General features: G+C 39.5%; 1 protein-coding gene across 1 annotated transcript; it reads left to right on the top strand.

Annotated features, from left to right (window-relative positions):
• The first annotated feature begins 1090 nt into the window (after positions 1 to 1090).
• Positions 1091 to 20530, top strand: xpo6 (exportin 6). Its single transcript, XM_057346511.1, is given in 25 exon segments — positions 1091 to 1551; positions 2777 to 2867; positions 5243 to 5355; positions 5513 to 5710; positions 5909 to 6068; positions 6696 to 6803; positions 8035 to 8503; positions 8581 to 8707; positions 8793 to 8902; positions 9358 to 9466; positions 9565 to 9657; positions 10288 to 10357; positions 10972 to 11131; positions 11835 to 11927; positions 12709 to 12856; positions 12964 to 13110; positions 13195 to 13366; positions 13575 to 13730; positions 17262 to 17376; positions 17466 to 17563; positions 17631 to 17707; positions 17894 to 18055; positions 18822 to 18920; positions 19123 to 19341; positions 19554 to 20530. Coding segments are annotated over 25 exon segments (3399 nt in total). The 5' UTR covers positions 1091 to 1548; the 3' UTR covers positions 19656 to 20530.
• The last annotated feature ends 1817 nt before the right edge of the window (positions 20531 to 22347 follow it).

The following is a 22347-nucleotide window of genomic DNA, read 5'->3' as shown; positions in this document are numbered from 1 at the left end:
ATTCCAATCATGCAGAATTCAATTAATTTATAATTTCACACTTTACACTTTTTATAATGTGAAAGGTTTTTTTTATTAAAAATAAAATAAAATGGCATTTTGGTCATTTTTAATTTACAATTTTGTCATGAATATAAAAAGCAATAGTGTCCTAAACACCAGCACAGTACCTACATTTCAAATTAGGTAATTCCTGCATCCTCAATGAACACACACTGCAACCGAAATGTGTCTTGTTGCGGCTGGTTTCATCCGGCCCGAGATCAAGATTTCACTTCCGGTAGTTTAAAAGGTAGAGTAGGCTACATTGTGTGACAAATATTACTACTTGCTAGCAACCTGCAACTGTTACTGTAAGACAGAGACTAGAGCTCCTCTAGGGGGCGCTTGACGGCTCACGAGGCAGAATCAGTTCATTGTTCACCAGTATTGCTGGCTGGTTTATGAATACAAATCCGCTGAAATAATATCTAGGAAATATTTTAATTGAAAGCAACATTGTAACTGCGCTGAAACACGCTGTCGAGAAAAGTAACCGGTAGCACATGTCAAACATATGCTTGTATTGGGCAATATTTACATCGGACTAATGAAATTGATACAATTGTGAACTCTGACAAATTATAGCACTCTTAACGTTATGAAAAAATCATTTAAGAGTTACAATACATTTTTTAAAGCTGTTACAATTGTATTAATTAAGTTTTATTTATTTAAATTTTATTTAATGTATTTATATTTGATTTATTATTTGATTTGTATTCATTAGAATTGCTCGTTAATATATTCATAGAGCCAAATGAAAAAAAAACATATTTGGAAACGATATCTAAAACTAAAATCCTGAAAGCAATACGTTATATAAAACGATTATGTAAAATTTATTTTATTATACCACTGACATGTTTTGTTATATGTACACTCGTATGTCCAATATGTCCGGTTCTCACTTATAAATAAAATTAAACAACTATATTTCTACGTCCTATCTACTAAGCCCCGCCCACTCGTGTCGACGTCACGCCATCCGGTTCAGGCCATCCGCCTTTCCACTCACACTTTTTTCTAGTTCTCTGTGTGAGTCGTCACTTCCGGTAGTTTAATGAGCAGAAGAGAGGAAGCTGACGAAGGCCTGCACGATCCTACCAATCCAAGGAGTGGCTTTATCAGCTTTCTGAGGGCTGAAATTAAATCACCGAGTCCCGCATCACGGTACCACCTCCTCAGATTTAGAGAACAGAGTCCCGACGTATTTTTACGACCGTTGTTGTGTTCATTCTCCATTTCCCCCCAGTAATTGTATGCGGTTCCTCTCCGGCTATCCGGACAGCTATAGCCTGCGACTCGCCCCCTCTTCAGCTCGCGCAAGGGTCAACAATAATAACAACAAGTGTCCGGGAGCCCGAACCGGGCCCGGGCGTGTGCGGGACAGCGATGCGAGGTTTCGGGGCTTCCAGTAGGTGAGAAACACAGGCCCCTGTGGAGGCATGAGCGAGCAGAACCACATCAAACTGATTTTGTAGCCGCATAAGAGATCAGAGCCTGGGCATGGTGAGTTAACATTCTTGCATTTACGTGTGTAAGTTACCAAGACACAAAGCTGTCTTTTTTGATCTACACGGAATCATGTGTATTACGTAACGGCTGATAAAGCGAAACTAACGTTACATGCACTTTTTGTGTTCACGTCAAGGCCTGGGGGTTTGCATTGCTTTTGAAGCGCCCGTGCTTCTGTATTTATTCAGAAACAATCCGATTCCTTTGTGTAACAGCTCTAGGATATGTTCATCTGTAAATATCTATAAAATAGCGAGTGCATAGTGTGGTGTTTTACGTGTGATGTGTGACACATCAAATGCACGACCTTTTAAATCCGTGTGGTATAACATGATATTTTAAACCAAGCACCGAAAAAGAGTCCGATAAGCATCTGCATGTATGTGTAACGGTGACCATCTGAACAGTAGTGAGGAAATCGGTGGCATTCTTCTCCTCGTGACGTCATCGCGAATGTACCGAAATTGTGCCGTGAAGCAACACGAGACATGTCATGACTCATACAAAGAATTCAGAACCCCGAGCATCATAATCAGCCCACTTCCTGTATTCGTTTTACTCCTTCTTCATATTTTTAAGCATACTTTCACACTTGATGAGTATTGCGAGTGTTGAGAGAGTTGATGTGTTGTGGTTAAACTAAAAGCCCATTTGTTATAACCTATATTTTTATATTTTGGCTGAAAACAGGTGTTCTTTAAACGTAAAATGTAAACAATAAAATGTTGCTGTTTAGCAAATAGTTGGAAATCCATTTTGAAATCGTCTGATGCGTGTGACAGTCCTCATTGTGAAATACAGATATGTAAATATGAGCCAGGTATAAAGAATAGTAGAAAAGTTGTAGTCTACATTTACATTTAGTCATTTAGCAGTCTATCTGAGAGGGGTCAAAAATGACCGTTCGTGTATTGTAAAAAAATTATTCATCAGCTCCCCAACAAAAAGTGGGAGAGAATGTTATGTTACTGAAAGCCATGTCACCAAAATACAGATTTCGCTCTCTGCCATCCGCGTCGAGCTGCAACGTGGACTGTATGTAACTTTTAGAAGTCTTAAAAGCATGCACATTTGTGATATTTTGATAAAGTTGGTTTGCTAGGTTTGTTGCATGATTGCATTAAAAAGGTTAAGATCAGAATGTCTTACATTTATGAAATGTTATAATTTTGTCTTGTCATCTTTTTCTTCTCTCTCTCTCTCTCTCTCTCCCCCAAAGGAGTCAGAAGAGGCCTCCTTGCGGGCCCTGGAAAGTCTTATGACAGAGTTTTTTCACAGCTGCACCACCAATGACCGCAAGAGAGAGATCGGTGAGTATCCGTCTGATAATGAACTTTACACATTTATCATGTCCATACTCGAATCTGCAGAGTCATCATTTATGATGCGGATTTTTAACAAAGCTCATTGCTCTGAAAAGCGAGGTGTGCTATGATTGGCCAGTTAACCAGTGCGTAGTGATTGGTCGAATTCTGCAAGCGTGTGATGGAAATGTATTACTTGCGTATACATTTGGCGTATAGCTTGTCTGTGAAGCACGGCTCTGGGATCAGTAGGAAATGCTGCTCGATCTAAAAGCAGTGCGAGTTTGAGTCGCTTATAACGTGCATTTAAAAAAGCAACACCCGTCAAACATGATCATTATAAATATACTCTATTATCATAATAATACCTGAGGAGGCTTGAAAAACATGTCCTTAGGCATTTCCTAGAACTACAGTGCTGTGAAAAAGTATTTTTTGTTTTTTTGCATATTTGCAAAATTCCTCCACAGCGATGTGAAAGACTCATTGCGAGCTATCGCAAACGCTTGATTGCAGTTGTTGCCGCCAAGGGTGGCACAACTAGTTATTAGGTTTAGGGGGCAATTACTTTTTCACATAGGGTCAGAAATGTTCGGAAATGTTTGGATTGTTTTTTCCCTTCATAAATAAAACCATCATTTAAAACTGCATTTTGTATTTACTCTGGTTTTCTTTGTGTAATATTAAAATTTGTTTGATGATCTGGATCATTTAAGCATGACAAATAATGAAAAGGAAGGGGCAAATAATTTTTCACAGCACTGTAGGTGTGTTATGGTCTTCTTCTGCAGTGCGTATTTGGAGTTTCTGCACGAGAGCGCCCTCTGGCTTTCGGATGCAGCAGCATTTTACCGTTCTTCACTCACAAGTTGTGCATAAATCACGTGATATATATTTTCGGTTAATCGGGCAGATGTCTACTTATAACACACCAAAGACACAGAAGAACACGTATTCGTGCCATATGACCCCTTTAATATTTCGGTAGCACTTTACAATACGGTGCTATTTGTTAGTAGTAAATGCATTAGCTAACAATGAACAATTTAGTTTTTTTGCATTTATTAATCCTTGTTAATGTTAGTTAATGTCAATACAGTTATTCATGGTGCATTAACTAATGTTAATAGTGACAACGTTTGATTTTAAAAATGTATTCGTAAATGCTGAAATCAACATGAACCAACATTAATAAATGCTGTATTAGTATTGTTCATTGTTAGTTCATTTTAGCTAATGCATTAAATAACTGTTAACAAATGGCACTTTATTTTAAAGTGTTACCAATATTTCAGTTTGCATGGGCTTTTTTTAATGCATCTTTCATAATGTAAGGTTTGCAGAGAGGCTTTTGCATCCGCCTCTTGACCAAGCTGTGTTATGTTGCCATTTACTCTCTCTTTTTGTTGTTCCGTATGACTTTACTGATGCCATCACAAAAGAGATTTTAAGGGTTAGAGTAGGGCTGATAACGATTTATGCTTCCCACAAGTAATAGAGCATAATCGTTGTGACATTAATGTTTTAAAAGCAACCACAAAACTCCCGATAAGGTCGGAAAATCATCGCAAAGTTTGTATCTTTTAAACTGCCACTTCACAGAAAACAACAAACCCTACATTTATTTCACTGCATTTCTATACTATTTTAATACTTTTTTGCAAAACCCAAAGACAGACATGAACGGCAACCAATGATTTATAAACAAAAGATCAAGAAATAAAAAATGGAGTAGCAAGGTTTCATTCAAAAGGTCACAAAATGTTAATGTTTAACACATTCATTGGCTTATGCTAATGTGATAAAGTAAACGTTCTGAACTGACAAAATAATCGTGATCATCATTTTACCCACGACCGTGCAGCCCGTAGGTTAGTGTTAAAATAACTTAATTTGACAACATTAGGGTGAGAAATAAAGCTCGATTTTAGATTCAAAACACTAAAACTATATAAAAGGCCATAGTGTATTAGAAGACATAGATAGACAACACAGATTTAATAGAAAGAAAGAAACTTGTTGACTTACAAGCAGCGGCAAATTGAAATTCAGTTCGTGGTCACACAAAGGAGCTGTAAAAAGAATCAGCTCAATGTGTTTGTCATGTCATCATAACAGAGCGTCTGCAGCCACTGCGGTCAGGGGTTCGATTCAAACTGTAATCGGACCAAATCAACAGATATTAGCGTGCTGTCATTTTTAAATGTACTAATATTGTTTCACCTGCTTATATATTTAGCGTAGAATCAAACTGAACAGGTCTGGGTGAAATGTATGCTCACGTTTAGTGTTCGGTGTTGAACAAGAAAGCAAAAACAACCCCCTCATTTTAGGATTTTCTTGACCCATCTGAACGTTTCTTCTGGCTGTTTGTCTCGCAGAAGAGCTGCTGAACAGTTTTGCGGGGCAGTCTGGATCCTGGAGGCATTGCCTCTACTTTCTCTTCAACAGCAGAAATGAATACGTCATGATGTACAGCCTTACTGTGTTTGAGGTAAAGTTCACTCATTCACTCACAATTACATTCACACTCAACTACGGAACCTCACGACCGCAATCTCGTGAAAAAACAATCGGCACAGATCTGCGAAAGACTAATAATGTATGTTGGTTTAGTCGAAGATGTCTTGAATGTGCTTCTGTCTTTGCAGAATCTTGTCAATAAGATGTGGGTTGGTGTGGCAAGTGAAGACAAAGCGGAACTGCGAAGTTGTTTGCCCAAGCTTCTGCTTTCCCAGCATGCACTGCTCCCTTTCTTCATCAGGAACAAACTCTGCAAAGTCATCGTGGACATCGGACGACAGGACTGGCCAATGTTCTACCATGACTTCTTCAGCAACACCTTGCAGGTACTTACAGTCCTGTCCAATCTATTGCAGATCCCTGTTTATTTATTACACATTTCCCCTCTTTACTTACTTGACCTTTCACATAAATCAGACATTTTGTTCATGAATTCCGTACATTGTCTCCTAATGCATACCGTCTATTATTTAAACAAAGACGTCTTCGTATTTTTGATAAAACTGCACTTGTTGTTGTTGTAGTTGGTGCGGTCTCCATCTCTAGCTCCGCTGGGTTTGGTGCTGCTGAAGATGACCTCGGAAGAATCGGTCTGTCCGAGAGAAGACTTGAGCGTCGCTCGCAAAGAAGAGCTCAAGAAACTTCTGCTGGAGCAAATACCCACCGTACTGAATCTTCTGACTGGTGAGAGAGAGAAGGCTATCAATTAAAGGATTAATTTACCCAAGAATTCAAATTCACAGACGTGGTATGCCGTAGCGTGTTGTGGATGACTTTTGGAAAAATATCATTGGCCTCTTTTTCCATATATTGAAAGTGCATGGGGACTGGTGCTGTTTAGCTTCGATTCAAATAAATTCAGTTTAATTTATATAGCGCTATTCACAAGCGTTTCATTGTTTCAAAGCAGCTTTGCAGGAAGAAAGACAAAAACGAACAGAAGTTTCTATTAAAATTAAAATTCATTAAAATAGCTTCAAATGTATTAAAGTGATAGTTCACCCAAAAAAGAAAATTCTGTCGTCATTTATTCACCCTCTTGTCATTTTAAACCTTTATGACTTTTTCTTCTGCAGAACACAAAAGAAGATATTTTAAAGAATGTGTTCTGCGGACGAAAGAAAGTCATACAGGTTTGAAATGACAAGAGGATGAGAAAATGAGGACAGAGTTTTTATTTTGAGATGAACTCTAAAGCATTGAAAATGGGTCCTGATGACTTTCGTGCAGAATTTTAAGGGTTTTTTTTTTGTATTTTGGGTGAACTCTTCCTTCAGACCCTGAATTTTGTAGACATGTAAATCTGAGCAGCCGTGTTGAATGTCTGTCTTTTTTAAACGGGTATTCTGGAGACTGTATGGGACAAGCACAGTGTTACAGTCACCACCCCCCCTCCATCGCCGAACTCTAGAGAATCAGGTCTAGAGAGTCTTTCTTTTTTCCCCTTACAAAAAATCTGCTTCTACGACATGCATTTGCTGTAATATTCTTATCTGCAAGTGATATTGATAGCATTGCTTCATTTGGAGGTACAAGTATAAAAGTCCCAGTGAAATCAAAAATGACAATGCCTATTTTTTCATGAAATATTGCAGTGTTTATTGTTAATAGTTTATCAATGTGGGTCATTCTCTTTTTAAAAATCGTGTGCCCTTATAATCTTTAGTTAAAATCTGAAAATGCACTTCCTTCCTGTAATGACTATCCATCTTATGGTATGTTAGATGACTTGGCCGGAGCATCCGTTAACTCCTCCCCTTCAACTGTCAGTCTGCTGCCAGTTCCATTTCAAAATGCATCGGCTGTTTTTATACATCCAATCAAATCGCGGAGAAAAACGATAGCCATGCCACTATTTTCCTCATTCAAAATTCAATTTCACTTGTCAAAATACAGTAGTAAAAACGATCGCCACTTCCGGTTCACGGGGACTTAAGCAAAAAGATGTTTTAAATAGTGAGCTGGTTTTGTAAACTATAACATATAGATATACATAGGATTTGGATAACCATTATACCAAGTAGCATTATTTTTCATAATAAAAGTTTTAAAGCCTTGGGTTTCCACTATTTAGGATAGCCTTGTTAATTCAACTTTGTTGATCATTCATTAATTCCATTACCAAAATAAATCAAATAAAAAATAGCTGATCGCCTATTTTTATTACAGAGTTGTATACGTAGGTAAAGTAATGCTAATGCTAATACGTGTGATACGGTAACAATTTAAATGTGATGTTTACAAAAAAGCTGAAATAAACGAATAATAAAATAATTAAAAAATAAACGTTGTATAATCTAAAAACAGCGAAATCTTGTCGATTTCTACAGCCTTGCTGATATATGTGACCCAGTCTGTGTAAACCAAGCTGAAGTCGCCAAATCAAATTATATTATGATATTGTGCATCAAAATTTGATTTCCACTATTGATTTCACTATTATTTCATTCTTTGACATGGCCTAAGTCAGTATTATAGTTATCAAGGTTGTATTTTCACAGAAAGTTCTTCACACTTCTTTATTAAACAGTAAATCTGAATAAAATGACTTGAGCTGGGTTTTCACGATCTGGGTCACATATAAATCTATAGTTGGTAAAGAGCGTTTTTCTTTTTGTCACCCGGTGTCATTGTCTTGTGTGTTGCGTAGGTGTTTTGGCGGGCGACAGCTCACCGATGATCCTGGACGGCGAGAGCGGCTCTCTGTGTCTGCTAGCGCTGGAATGTCTGGCGCAACTTTTCAGCTGGATTCCCCTTTCCTCCTCCATCACTCCATCCCTCCTGGCATCTATCTTTCATTTCGCTCGCTTCGGATGCCAACAGCCAATCAAAACGAAACCTCTGCCCACTTTGAACGGAGACTCCTCCCCTGGACGTCATCCTGCCAATGGCGATGGGGGTCTCTGCAGGACCGGTCAGATGGATCGTGCCCGACTGGGCGTCATGGCCATGAACTGTATTAATGAACTGATGTGCAAAAACTGCGTGCCAGTGGACTTTGAGGAGTTTTTGCTCCGCATGTTTCAACAAACTTTTTATCTGCTGCAGAGACTCACAAACACACATTCACAAAGCAACACGCACACTATTAGAAACAGACTGCAGGAACTAGATGAAAGGTAAGCGGTGGGTTTGACTGCTTTAGTAAATTCACTTTTTTTAGTTAATCTCTGCTTTCTGACTCTGTCTGTCTCAGCTATGTGGAAAAGTTCACGGATTTCCTCAGATTGTTTGTTAGCGTTCATCTGCGGAGGATCGAATCGAACGCCCAGTTTCCCCTAGTGGAATTTTTATCTTTGCTCTTCAAATACACCTTTAACCAGGTATAACACCTCCGTCTCTATCTCTGTATCTGGAGAATACAAATAAACATTTGTGCACCAGCTGATTTGATTCATTTGCTTGTAGCCGAGTCGTGAGGGTTACCTGGCCTGTCTTGATATCTGGAGTATATTCCTGGACTTCCTGACCACCAAGATCCGAAGCCGATTGGCTGACAGAGACAGCGTCATGAACAGGTGCGTCATAAGTTTAAAGGTCCAGTTTGTGAAATTTAGCGGCATCTAGCGGTGAGGTTATGAATTGCAACCAACGGCTCACTCCACCCCTCCCTTTTGAAGCGCTACGGTGCCTGACACAGGACTAAGATGTCGTCACGTTTTCGCTTCTTTGCTGAAGGAGATGACGTATTTACGAAACGGGCTCTGTAGAGCAGTTTGTCCCTTTGGGGCTACTGTAGAAACAACATGGCGAAATCCATGTAAGGGGACCCGCAGTGTATGTAGATAGAACTAGCTCATTCTAAGATAATAAAAACATGAAACTTCATTATGTAAGGTCTTTATACACCCCTGAAGACATAGTTATGTATATTATGTATTCTGTCTGACCCTCCAAAAAATGACACATTACACCGTTAACCATCTGTTTTCTGTATTTGAGCAATGGGGTAACATTGTGTTTGTTCTTGCAGGTATAAAGACGCCCTTGTTCTGCTGTTGCGAGAAGTTCTCAACAGGATTCAGTTCAGAATAAACCAGAGTGAGCTGGAGGAGCTCGACGACGAGACGCTGGATGATGACGTAAGAACTCAACATACGTGGATGCTTTTTGTGTTAGCAGGAGCATCAGTTTTTGTTTGCCGCCAGTTGCAACTCTTTTCTGCCTCTGGTTTCTATAGCAACAGACGGAGTGGCAGCGATACTTGCGTCAGAGTTTGGAAGTGGTTGCCAAGGTGATGGAGCTGTTGCCGTCTCAGACCTTTTCTGTGCTGGTACGTGTGTCTGTTCTCCCTGAAAAAAATCATCATCCTATTTGCAAGTCTAATAACGCAGGTGTTTAATATGAATGATTTTACATTAGGGGTGCGACTATACCTATAGTGTCAATAACCGTGATATTAAAAACCAAGATTATCGATATTTTGTTCATTGTACACAGATCTTTATATCGTAAACTATTCAGCATCCATTCAAAACGTTGCTTTAAGAGTAACGGTGTTTACGAACTTTCTCTCTCTTTGCCTTCATACCCTTGTATTATGAGTGTGATTTGTTGACCAAATAACAGACAAAACACAAAATGAACGACGAATTTCAAAGGTGGCATTATTTATTTGCCTTAAGAAACATCAAACAAATATCACGATAATACAGCCACCGTTAAGTTTGCTGGCTACGATAACCGCGCAGTGGAAAAATCGGATACCGTGACAGCCCTATTTACATCATAAATCCTTCATAACCGTTCATGTTCATCCTTCATAATATGCTTATTTTAGTAATCGTGAATCAGTTTTATATCAAAGTTAAATCCTATTATTTACAAATGTTTGTGTTAAAGCCAGCCACAAGTACAGCACTTTTGTTTTAAGAGGCATTTTGGGATTTTTTGTGTGTTTTAGTTTCCGGTGCTCCGGGAGAATCTAGACATTTACCTTGGCCTTCAGCAGTTCATTGTTACATCAGGAACAAGTGAGTTTCTCTTCATTTTCATCCATTCCTACAAAACCGAAACAATCGGACGATCAGAATCGTACAGATGCTTTCATCGTTGTGTTTCTGATGAAGTGCACGCGTTGGTGCGTGGACTGTATTGAGTGGTATCCATTTTGTTCAGTGTAGAAATATATATGAAAAGGAATTTATTATGTTTAAAAATAAAGAGCTACTGTGTTTTCACACCAAATATTTCTCTTTTCGTCTAGCTTGTTTTGACATTGTTTCAACACAGAAAGAGGAATTTTGCTTGTCACCTGATGTGTTTGACGGCTTCATTTCCTTGTTTGTTGCGCAGTTTTGTTTGTGTTCTGTCAAGGGCCTGGGGAGATTTGTTTAGTGTGATTGAATTGTTGTATAATGGTGTTTAATTGGTGTACAAAGAGTCGTTTTAGTGTATCTATGCACATCTGATCTTCACCGCAGTCACGTTTGATGGTGTTTTAGTTTTGTCGCTCATGTCTGGTTTGTGATGTTCAGTCAGCTGTTGTTAAGTGGTTTAACACGTGTGCGTGCGTGCGTGTGTGTGTGTGTGTGTGTGTGTGTGTGTGTGCGTGTGTGTGTGTGTGTGTGTGTGTGTGTGTGCGCAGGTCGCAGGCTGAACATCACAGCAGAGGCCGACTGCAGACGACTGCATTGTGCTCTGAGAGATCTGAGCTCTCTGCTGCAGGCTGTGGGACGTCTGGCCGAGTTCTTCACCGGTGACGGTTTTACCGGACGATTTAATGACGCTCTCACAATCGTCCAGAGGTCAGTGCCTTCTTTTTTTTTTTACTGGAATATTTTGATGTTTAAAGGAGTTTTTTCTTTCTTAGCAGTGCAGCAAGATGTGCAGAGATGTTTAAAATGTCACAAAGATTTTTTTTATGTATTATTCAAAAGCTTTTGCTAACAAAAACGGTCGCAATGTCCAAAATCTCCTAATGAAACTAAATCCAATTTTGTTTAATTTTATCCTGTAAGAAAAGCCAATATTAGATTTCGACTTCCTATGTATTGCAAGTAGGGCTGTGCAATGATTAATCGTGATTAATCGCATCCAGAATAAAAGTGTGTGTTTACAAAATATATGTCTGTGTACTGTGCATGTTAATTTTGTATTTATGAACACATTCACATGTATACATTTAAGAAAAATATAAAAATCAATAAATGTTTATATACAATTTAAATTATATATAAATGCATTTAAATATTTCCTAAATTTATATATTGTACATGTACACGTATGTGTTTATGAAAACAAAGTTAATATGCACAGTACAGTACACAGACATGGACAGGTATTATGTAAACACAAACTTTTATTTTGGATGCGACTAATCACGATTAATCTCTTAAAAGCATTTCTCTTTAGTGATTTCTCTTTTTTGTGTTGTCTTAATAATAAGCAAACACTTCATATGATTCCATGTTGGGTCAAACGTAAATAAGTGTCTGATTTTTTTCACAGGTTGGTGGAAGTGTCGTGTTATGGTTCTCAGATCAGCCTGTTTGATGTTGAAATGGCCGTTCCGTCAGTGCTCAAACCCGACCTGATTGATGTGTGAGTAATTCAAAAGCTGTCCTAAATTTGTTTTTATTTTTTATGTATTGTACTTACATGAAATATGTATTATATCGTCGCTGTCCTTCCAGAAGCTTGCATGTCCAAATTCACTGTTTTTCAGGAAATTGTAAAATAATTATAATAACTGTGTTGTCAAGCACGTTTTAATACTTTTTAATGTTTAGATAATTGCAAAAACCACCAGTGACCAACATAAAAGTTGACCAATAATAATGATAAAATCATGAAACATGGAAATACAAGGTTTCAGAAGGACAGAATCGATATAATAGATTTATAATCTATTCATATAATATGTAATAAATATCATATGTACATTTTTGTTATGTATTATAATCAGGGCTGTCAAACGATTAATCGTGATTAATCGCATCCAGAATAAAAGTTTGTGTTTACCTAATATATGTCGGTGTACTGTGCGTAATAATTTTGTATTTATCAACACATACACATAAATGCATATTTTTAAGAAAAATATTAAATATAACAATTAATAAACATTGATATAGAATTTCAGTTATTGGTAAATATAAATAAATACATTTAAATATTTCCTAAATATATATATACAAGTATGTGTATGTTTTTGTGTTTATAAATACAAAGTTAATATGCACAGTACACAGACATATATTATGTAAACACAAACTTTTATTCTGGATGCGATTAATCGCGATTAATCGTTTGACAGCCCTAATTATAATGAATAAATATATAATAATATTGAATAAATAAATATAATAACTGTGTTTAATAGCCACGCACAGTCATTGGCCGCTCTGCAGGCGTATTCTCATTGGCTGGCTCAGTTCTGCAGCGAGGCGCAGCGTCAACAACATCAAACGCAGTTTGTTGACCTCATCACGTCAAGCATGGCCGCCACAACCCCTCTCATCAATGCCAAGGTATTGATTACACGTCTCCTTCCATATCGAATGCATCCAATCAACGGTTTTCTGCTTTTCTTTTATGATTTCCTGACACGAGTTGCACTCATCTGCACTTATTCCAGGTGCCAGAGAAGTTACTGTTATCCGCGTGCCATCTCCTTGTCTCCATGGCGACCACCGTCCGGCCGGTATTTTTGATGTCGCTGCGTGCCGTGCAAAACATCTTCAACATGATCACGGAGAATCATAACCACAGATTACCTCAAGAGGTGCGTGTGTGGTTTTGCTCCAGTAGTTTCGCACAGTTTGTGCTTTGTTTGCGATGTCATGTTTGTTGTTTGTTTCATTTTTAGGCTCACGTCCTTGTGTGTCGAGCTCTGTCAAACGTGCTACTGTTGCCTTGGCCCAGCCTGCCGGAAGCAGAGCAGCAATGGCCGAGCCGTTCGGCCAATCACGCGCGACTTATCAACAGTCTTACTCAGCAGTACCGCCTCCTGCCCCGCCCACCTGACCATCACCCCACAAGTGAGGCCACCAGAGAGTTACCATCGATAGGATGGTGCAAAATCTAAGTTAGGCTACGTAATATTAAAGCTTTGATATTGCTGTAATTGTAACGTTTATTGGTAATAAATAAATAGATCATTACTGTATTGTCGATCATTTATTGAAAAGTTTACCTTTGTTTAGTTTTAATGAATGAACTGAAATTCATGTCGTGTGTTTTTGTCAGGTAAAGCTGTGATCCAGCAGACGGTGTGTGTGTTGAAGGATCTGGTGGACAGTATATCAGGAGAGGCGACTAAATCACGTCAGATCTGTTACCACAGCCTCCAGGAGTCTGTGCAGGTCACGCTGGCTCTGTTTCCCCCCTTCATCCAGCAACCAGGTAACTGATCATCTGGAGATAATAAAGACTATATTATATATAACTATATTATTCTGTTTATCAACTTCATCGAGATTGAGAAATAATGTAGAAGTCGGGACCCGATATAAGTTCTTGCGGTGCGGGATTACATTTTTCGGATAAAACACGGTAGCGGTTGGTTACTATGGTGTACTTGGACGGGAGCGGGTCTTTGCACTCCTGACATCCTTCTAACTGACCACATGTACAGCCTGATCTGAGGACTGTTATGCATGTGCTGCGTGTGTGGACTAGTTCTTACTCTGTTATAAGTTTCATTTGCACGCGTCAGCCCCCAGACAGAGTGGGCAGGTTGGCGAGTGCACCTTAAGGCCTGATTCACATTTCGCGTCTTTTCCGCGCGCATATTCGTTATTTTAAATGTCGAAGCACAGGCAGGCGCGCAGAAATAGGGGGCGACGCGCTATTTTTTTCAGGCGCGTCGGCGCCGCATCGAGATGAAAAAATCTGAACTTTTCAGAAAGCCGCAAGCGCACCACAGGTCATGTGACAAGAACCAACCAGCCAATGCAAGCTCAGTGAAGATGGAGACACAGATGATCACAGCATAACTAAATCTAATAGCAGAGTTATCGTGAGGTATTTTCAGTGCATATAATCTATATATCCTTTGTTTATACCTCCTCGTCTCAACGGCTATCGCGGCCCATGGTTGCTTAGCGACGCCAGGAGAGCGCAAAGTCCAGGCGCTTTGGAAAAAAAGGAGAACGCCGTGCAACTCGCGTTTTCCGTGCGGTTTTAGATGCGAAATGTGAATCGGACCTAAGAGAAGCATGGATAATAAACAGTTCGGTTAAAAAAGTGATTTCATTTTGCACGAGCTAGCTACAGTGAGGGAAATAAGTATTTGATCCCCTGCTGATTTTGTAAGTTTGCCTACTTACAAACAAATGAAGGGTCTATAATTTTTATGGTGGGTTTATTTTAACTGATAGACACAGAATATTTAAAAAAATCAGGGGAAAAAAGTGTTATATAAAGGTTATAAATTGATTTGCATTTCAGTCAGTGAAATAAGTATTTGATCCCCTACCAACTAGCAAGAATTCTGGCTCCACAGATTGGTTATGTGCCTATATGGACCACAGATTAGTCCTGTCACTTTAAGAAAGTACTCCTAAATCAGCTTGTTATGTATATAAAAGATGCCTGCCAACAGAATCTGTATCTTCCAGTTCAACCTCTCCAACACCATGGTCCAGACCAAATAGGTTTTAAAGGATGTCAGCGACAAGATTGGAGACCTGCACAAACCTTGAATAGGCTACAGACAGAAGCTTGGTGAGAAGGAGACAACTGTTGGTGTGATTATTTGGAAATAGAAGATATACAAAATAACTATCAAATGCCCTTGTTCTGGAGCTCCCTGCAATATTTCCCCAATGGGGTAAAGATGATCATGAGAAATGTTAAAGATCAGCCCAGAACTACACGGAAGAAGCCTGTTAATGATTTCAAGACAGTTGGGAACACAGTTAGCAAGCAAAACATTGGTAACACATTGGTAACACGCTATGCCACAGTAGACTGAAATCCTGAAGCACCCGCAAGGTCCTCCTGCCCAAGAAGGCCCGCCTGGCTCGTCTTAAGTTTGACAATGAACATAAAAATGATTCAGAAAAGGCTTTGGCGAAAGTGCTGGCACTGCTGTGAGACCAAAATGGACTCCTGTGTTTGGAGGGAGAGAAATGCTGACTATGAGCCCAAGAACATCATGTCTACAGAGAAGCACAGTGTTGGAAACATTCTGCTTTAGGGCTTTTTCTCTGCTACAGGTATACAGGATGACTTCACCGCATTGAGGGGCTGAGGGACGGGCCCATGTACCGTAAAATCTTGGACGAGAACCTCCTCCCCTTAACTAGGTCACTGAAGATGGGTCATGGATGAGCCTTTAACATGACAAAGACGCAAAACATATTGCCAAGACAACCAAATAGTGGCTTAAGGAGAAGCACATTAAATGTCCTAGCCAGTCTCTAGACCCTAGTCCTATAGAACCTCTGTGAAGGAGGCTAAAACTCCAATTTGCTGAGCGACAGCCAAGAAACCTTAAAGATTGACAGAGGAGTGGACTAAATGTATCCGGACACATGTGCAAACCTGGTGACCAACTATCAGAAATGTCTGACCTCTGTGCTTGCCAACAAGGGTTTCTCCACAAAGTACAAAGTTATGTTTTGCTTGGGGATCAAATACTTATTTCACTGACTGAAATGCAAATCAATTTATAACCTTTATATAACATTTTTTCCCCTGATTTTTTTAAATATTCTGTGTCTATCAGTTAAAATAAACCCACCATAAAAATTATAGACCCTTCATTTGTTTGTAAGTAGGCAAACTTACAAAATCAGCAGGGGATCAAATACTTATTTCCCTCACTGTATAAGCCAACGGGTTTCGTTAATTCATATTTTGCTTATAATTTGAGTGAAAGACGTCGTATTTAATGTAGTTTTCTGTGACATTTTGTCTACTGTATTGACATTAAAATGTAAGAACAATTTTGTATATTAACAAGACGAATAAAAATAAGTGATGCGTTTTTTTGTACAGCGTGCATTCTTAAATGTGAGATCTGGAAACGTGCTCTAAATTTAGCGGTATCTGTCAGGTTGGGACGAAAATCATTCTAAGCAGATAGCGGGGGAACACAGAGTGAATTTTCTGCGGGATTGGGTGGGTGCGGAATAAAACGTAGCGGGCGCTGGGCCTGATCGGGACGAAAAAATCAGTCCTGCGCAGACCTCTAAAATAATGTAATTCTAGAAAAGGAAAAAGAAACCGAATGCAAAAGTAAAATGAAACGAGCCTAAATACCAAACACAATTAAATTATCTTCTCTAACTCTTTATATAAGTAGGGCTGTCAACGTTAACGCGATAACGCATGCGATTTTTTTCCGATTAACGCATTAAAAATATATTTAACGGCATTAACGCATGGTTACATTAATGTTAAAATGTGAAATTATTAGAATGTAAAAGTATGTTTAAAACCATAAAAGCTGTGTGTGATTAGTTAATTTTTTTAATCGATTGACGTCACTAAAATAAACATGTTAAACAAAATAAATAGTGTATGTTTAATGTCAATCTACGTGTGCGGTTAATGGCGATTAAAAATGTAAATCTATTGACATCCCTAATAATAAGTCTGAAAGAGCACCATGAAGGTCTCTCAAGAATAAATACCATGTCAGAACATGTCAGGTTTGTTTTTAAGTTTTCTAAGGGAAGCTGCATTTCAGCTCATCCACACTCCTGAGATTTCTTTATTTGTATGTGAACAGGCTATTACACGCTTAGCTTCCATCAAACAGAACATAGACAACATTTTAAAGGCACATGTGTATGTTTTGCCTCTGTCAGGTATGACGTCTGTGTAGGGTAGCTCACACACAGCTGTCGTCATACAGGAACATGATGCAATCCTAAAGAACCTTGAGAACACCCAGAAATACTGCTGTTCCTCTCTCTCACTCAGATGTGACGGATGAAATGCTCAGTTTCTTCCTCGTGCTGTTTCAAGCTCTGCGTGTGCAGATGGGCGTGGCCTTCACCGAGCAGATCATCCAAACCTTCCTCAACATGTTTACCAGGTGAGCTTAGCCTCGTCTAGCATCACCTGGGATTGTTTTCTGGTCGTCTTGCTTTGTGGTTGACGTGTGGTCTGCGTTATATTCTTCAGAGAGCAGCTGGCCGTCAGCATCTTGCAGGAGGGCAGCTCGGGCTCCAATGTGGTTCAGAAATTTCTGAAGATTCTGCAGGTAAGACACTGTTCACACCGTACAGACGGGTGTTTGGTTATTCTGTGTTCACCTCTCTACTGTTTGTTCAGGTTGTCGTTCAGGAGCCGGTCAGAGCTTCAAACCTCTGTTACCCAGCATTCTCAGCCTGTGCTTGGACCAGGTTTACCCGATCGTGTCAGAGGTACAACACATGAATCTAACCTTAGAAGCAGGTCTTTATTGAACCCAAAGTCATTCATTCAAACAATCTTTCTGTCGAGCAGACACTAAATATATATAGAGCGATTGAATACAAGAAGTATTGACGATGTGTTTGATTATACTGTATACTGAAAAGTTTGCTCGTCTCGGTGTTTGTTTTCTCAAGCGTTCCTGTCCAGATGTGAAAGCGGAGATGTTTGAGCTTCTCTTCCAAATACTTCATCATAACTGGAGGTTCTTCTTCAAGACTTCAGTGCTGAGCAGCGTGCAGAGAAGCGGAGCCGAAGAAGTCATGGAGAACCAAGCTCAGTTCACCGCTGCCATGCAGGTATCAACACTCGCCGTAAACATCTTCAGAACCAGACTCTGGTCGTTTATGAATATAATCTGTATAGTCTGGGTCAAAGTAGTCTCGCGTAGCCAAAACTTCCATGCTGAAGGTCTGGAACTTATCGCCGCTTTCTTTGGCCAAGGCCCGCCCAAGAGGCCATATGACTGACAGGTAAAGCAACCAATCATGTTCCGTTTTGCGCCGCGTCATGTTTAGAGGCGTGGAAAAGTCCCCGCAGTAACAGACCGGTGTGCATTCACGAACGTGTTCAAAGTTAACAACAATGATTATAACTTTGCGCCGTGAACCTCGCATACTTTGAAGAATTGAGCGTTTAGTCGATCGTGATGAATTCTTATAGCGACCGTTGTTAACACGACAGCTCACTTCTTAGATCAGACGGCTTCGTGTTGTTTTCAGGCGGACTGTTAAAGAACCCGACACACACGTCTCCCAGAAATCCTGTGAAAAATGAACCAATCAGATGACGACTTCGAACGTGCTGAAGTGTTTCCAGAAAAGTGTGCCTTATGCGTCAGACGTTTAGCCAACGGTCCGTGGGCGTGACGTCTGAGGCCGAGACTAGGAATCTCTTCAATCACGTTTTTTTATGTAAATCACGATGTTTGTGGTCTCATTATGAAATTATTTTATAAAATCTTTTCGTGTGGCCCAGCCTTACACAATGAGTACCTTTACCCACCAGTCAGTGGGTTTCTTCTTTGTGGATTATATTCATCTCTGACCGTTGTTTGTCTTCCAGGCGTTCGGTCAGTCCTTCCTTCAGCCAGACATTCACATCTTCAAACAAAACTTGAGCTATCTGGAGATTCTGAACAGCAAACACAAACTGTACCACAGGGTGAGACACACACACTTACATCACAGCAGCAGTTGTTGGCTTTTGCACACGTCCGGCTTATAAAACGTCAAAACGTTTAAGCTTTTTGTATTCGCACGTTTCATGCTGTCAAAAGTGTTGAATTGCAAAATGAAATGTTCATTGTGTTGACAAGCATTTGGACCCAGTTTGTGTTGACATTGTCCCCTCACATGCACTGCAGAAGCTGTTTCGAAACGCCATGCTGTTTCACTTCCTAAACGTCCTTCTGCACAAGAGTCACGACCTCCTGCAGGATGACATCACGCTGGCGCTCTACAACATGGCAGCCGTGGACTTCCCAGCGTTCTACTCTTCCTTCTTGCCCGAGTTCCTCAATGGCTGCCAAGGACTCGACCCACATCAGCGCACAACGCTGGCGCTACACTTCACACCAGAGAGGGTATGAACACCCGAGGTGCTCGCTTTTCACGTGTTTTTGTGTTCTCAGCGCCGCTGTACGGCAGGCATTCGTTACACGTTACAGTGTGAATGCCATGAATCGGCCAATTCTTGCTCCTTGAATCCAGTTTGAAAGATTTTAATGATGCAACAAATTTACTGTTGTCATGTTTGACCGTGCAAGTCATGTTTTGTGTTTTCCGCCCCTCGCAGGACCTGCCATCGTTTTCTCAGGGAGTGTATCGACTGGTAAATGACCTGCGCTTCTACAGACTGTGCAATGGAAGCCTTCCGCCAGGAACATTGAAGTTATAGCAGCAAATGGCACCCGCCACACAGCCGAATCATGGCCCATCCCTGTAAAGACGCAGATCTCTGCTTTGGTGGTCACACATTGCCTTTCGCCAGGTGCCGGCCTGTGATCTCAGTGGCGGCGTGTTTGTTCGCCAGCTTGTTTTATGTTTCCTTCGGGCTAGATTTTACACGTTGCCAATGATCAATAGGCCAAAGCGGATGTTCTACGGCTGCCGTCGGGACTGGAGTCGTCCGAAATCAGCTGATGGGTTTGAAAGGGATGCACTGCTGCGGAGCGCTGCTTTCTGAACTGTTTGCGAAAGTGAAAGTGAAAGCACACTTATTTTGCTGAGATGAACAGACGGCTTTTAAAACGCACTCGAGTTGGTTTAAAGCGGTCTTTCGTGCGAGCTGGCATTTCTGGAGATGTGAATGGTTTTAAAGGGAACAGGTGCGATGCGGAGCGCTGGTTTTTCTTTTCTCTTAATTGTCTGATTTTATTACCTCTTCCTCATTTCCGTGGAGATAGTCTCACGTTTTTCATATCATTCCATACTAAACCAGGATAAACAAACCTTCAATAAAGTTTTATAATGAAATGCATTGTCTGTGTTATTGTAGACCCACATTAAGAGGTGTTTTATTGCCATTTAACTGAGGTTCTCTAAGATGATAAACGTTTAATGTATCGTTTCACATCGGCATTGTAGGAATGCCAAGTGCGTAATAATTGCAAGACCTGTCAACCAAATAAACAACTTTGTGTCATAAATAAGATTTTTGTATTGAAGAGTTGCTACAGAATCATGAACTGCGCGAATGTTTTCTAATCATATTGACGGCAACAGGACAGTAAGAAAACCTTTAATGTGGGGCCTGAAAACAACCACCAATTTTCAAAATGCTGTCGAATTGTTTTCCATGACAATTTTTTAAAAACAATTTTACTTGATAACTGTAAAATAAATCATTAAAATCTAGTTAATGTAAAATAAATTGTGTGCTTAATGATATTTATTGGTTAAACGTAAAATAACCGAAAGAAAGAATATAAATGTGTTCGTTTGTAATAATAATCGTGTGCTAAATGTCGAATAATAATAAAAAAGTTGTGGCTAGAAATATTTAATACGGTATAAAAAATATGATGGATACAATAATGTATGATGACGTTTCAGTAACCATGGTTACCGATTTAAGGTAACCGCCGTTTAACGGACAAGGGTCATAGCGTAGCGGTTTTCTGGTGTGAGCTGACTAAAAAATCATATTATTTGTCTTGGATACCTACTTTAAAACGGGTAATATCTGCTTTCTAAATTTCCCCTGAACTCACTTTTGTTTGTTAGTGTTTTTCTCCACAAAAAAACAATTGTCCACCTTCGTTTTCCTCACAGACGAACTCGATAACTAAACAGTTAACGTTAGGTATGAGTTAACTAATGCACTTATCGTGATTTTTGTTAAAACTACCATTGTAAATTGTGTAAAAACCGTTGTGTAAATTCTCGTTTTGATAGGCTATATCATTTTCACTTTTTCTTTATTTCTGTGCTGTTTGTGCTTGGACAGCACGTCCTTTGCACAGCTGTGTTCTGTATTGAAGTTTTAGTACCTGAATGGCGCTTAAAATTGAAATAACTGTGGCAAGAAAGGAAATTATGTAAATTATGTCTGGCTTAGTTTTTTTGTCCACACCATTCGTAACACATTTACTTTAACAGGCAGAAACAGGGGAGATGTATTTTTACAAGTCCTGGGGCTCTGTAGACGGTTTCGTCAGACGCACGCGCACAATTTATTTGAGATTTAATTTACATTCGTATTAATTGATATTCATATTTTAGTGTATATTAATGCTATTAAATGAATGTAAAACTACTTAACAGTTCATTCTTTGCTGAGGTCTCCAGAAAGTTAAGTTTAGGTGGGCTGTGGGGGCTTAAGACCCTCATGTTTTGCCAAAAGACCCTCGTCTTTTTGAGGATTTAAAACACTTTATTTCACAAACAAGAAGATTATAACATTTTTAAATATGTTTTCGCGACGCGAGTCGTGATGCATGACCGAAACACACGTTCATTCCAGCGCTCGTTGTGCCGCGCTGCTAAACAGCAGCACCTGATCCTGTCAGCAGGTGGCACTGTTTCAGCAAATAATATTGCATACGTCTCACAGTAGAAACACCTACAACAAGAAAACAAAATAATTATTAATAAAAACTTAAAACGATAGGACAACACAAAATAATTTAAAGAAGCAGATCCATACTGTGTGTTTTGGGCATGTGCATTACGTATTCATTGTATTTAATGTAAAAATGACAACAATGTTGTCCCAGATGGCGGAAATGTTTTTCATTAATTTTTTGTGTATTTTTTAACTCTTTTAATATAGATTTATTCTATTTATAATTTAAGTTATTTAATTGATTGCTCAAATGTGTACCTTAAACGTCATTTGTTTCTTGCTGCAGGGAACATGAAGAAAGTGTGCGACACACTGAAGCACTGGGGTCGCCTCAGACTCAGGGATGTCCGTCTCTTCCTGACCTACTATGAGTTCTTCATGGTGTTCGTGGTCCTGACCAGCACTGCAACAGAAGTGGCCTTAACGTTTGAGAGCGTTGTTGTCACATCAGGTAGATGGAAAAGTTCCCTGTAGCCTACAATCGGTTTTGACAATGATGTCTTTTCATTTGACATTATTACCT

This window comes from Triplophysa rosa, linkage group LG11 (genome assembly GCF_024868665.1).
Source record: "Triplophysa rosa linkage group LG11, Trosa_1v2, whole genome shotgun sequence".
Lineage (NCBI taxonomy): Eukaryota > Metazoa > Chordata > Actinopteri > Cypriniformes > Nemacheilidae > Triplophysa > Triplophysa rosa.
Note: the sequence above shows the minus strand (reverse complement) of the source record. Positions and strands in the feature narration are given on the sequence as shown.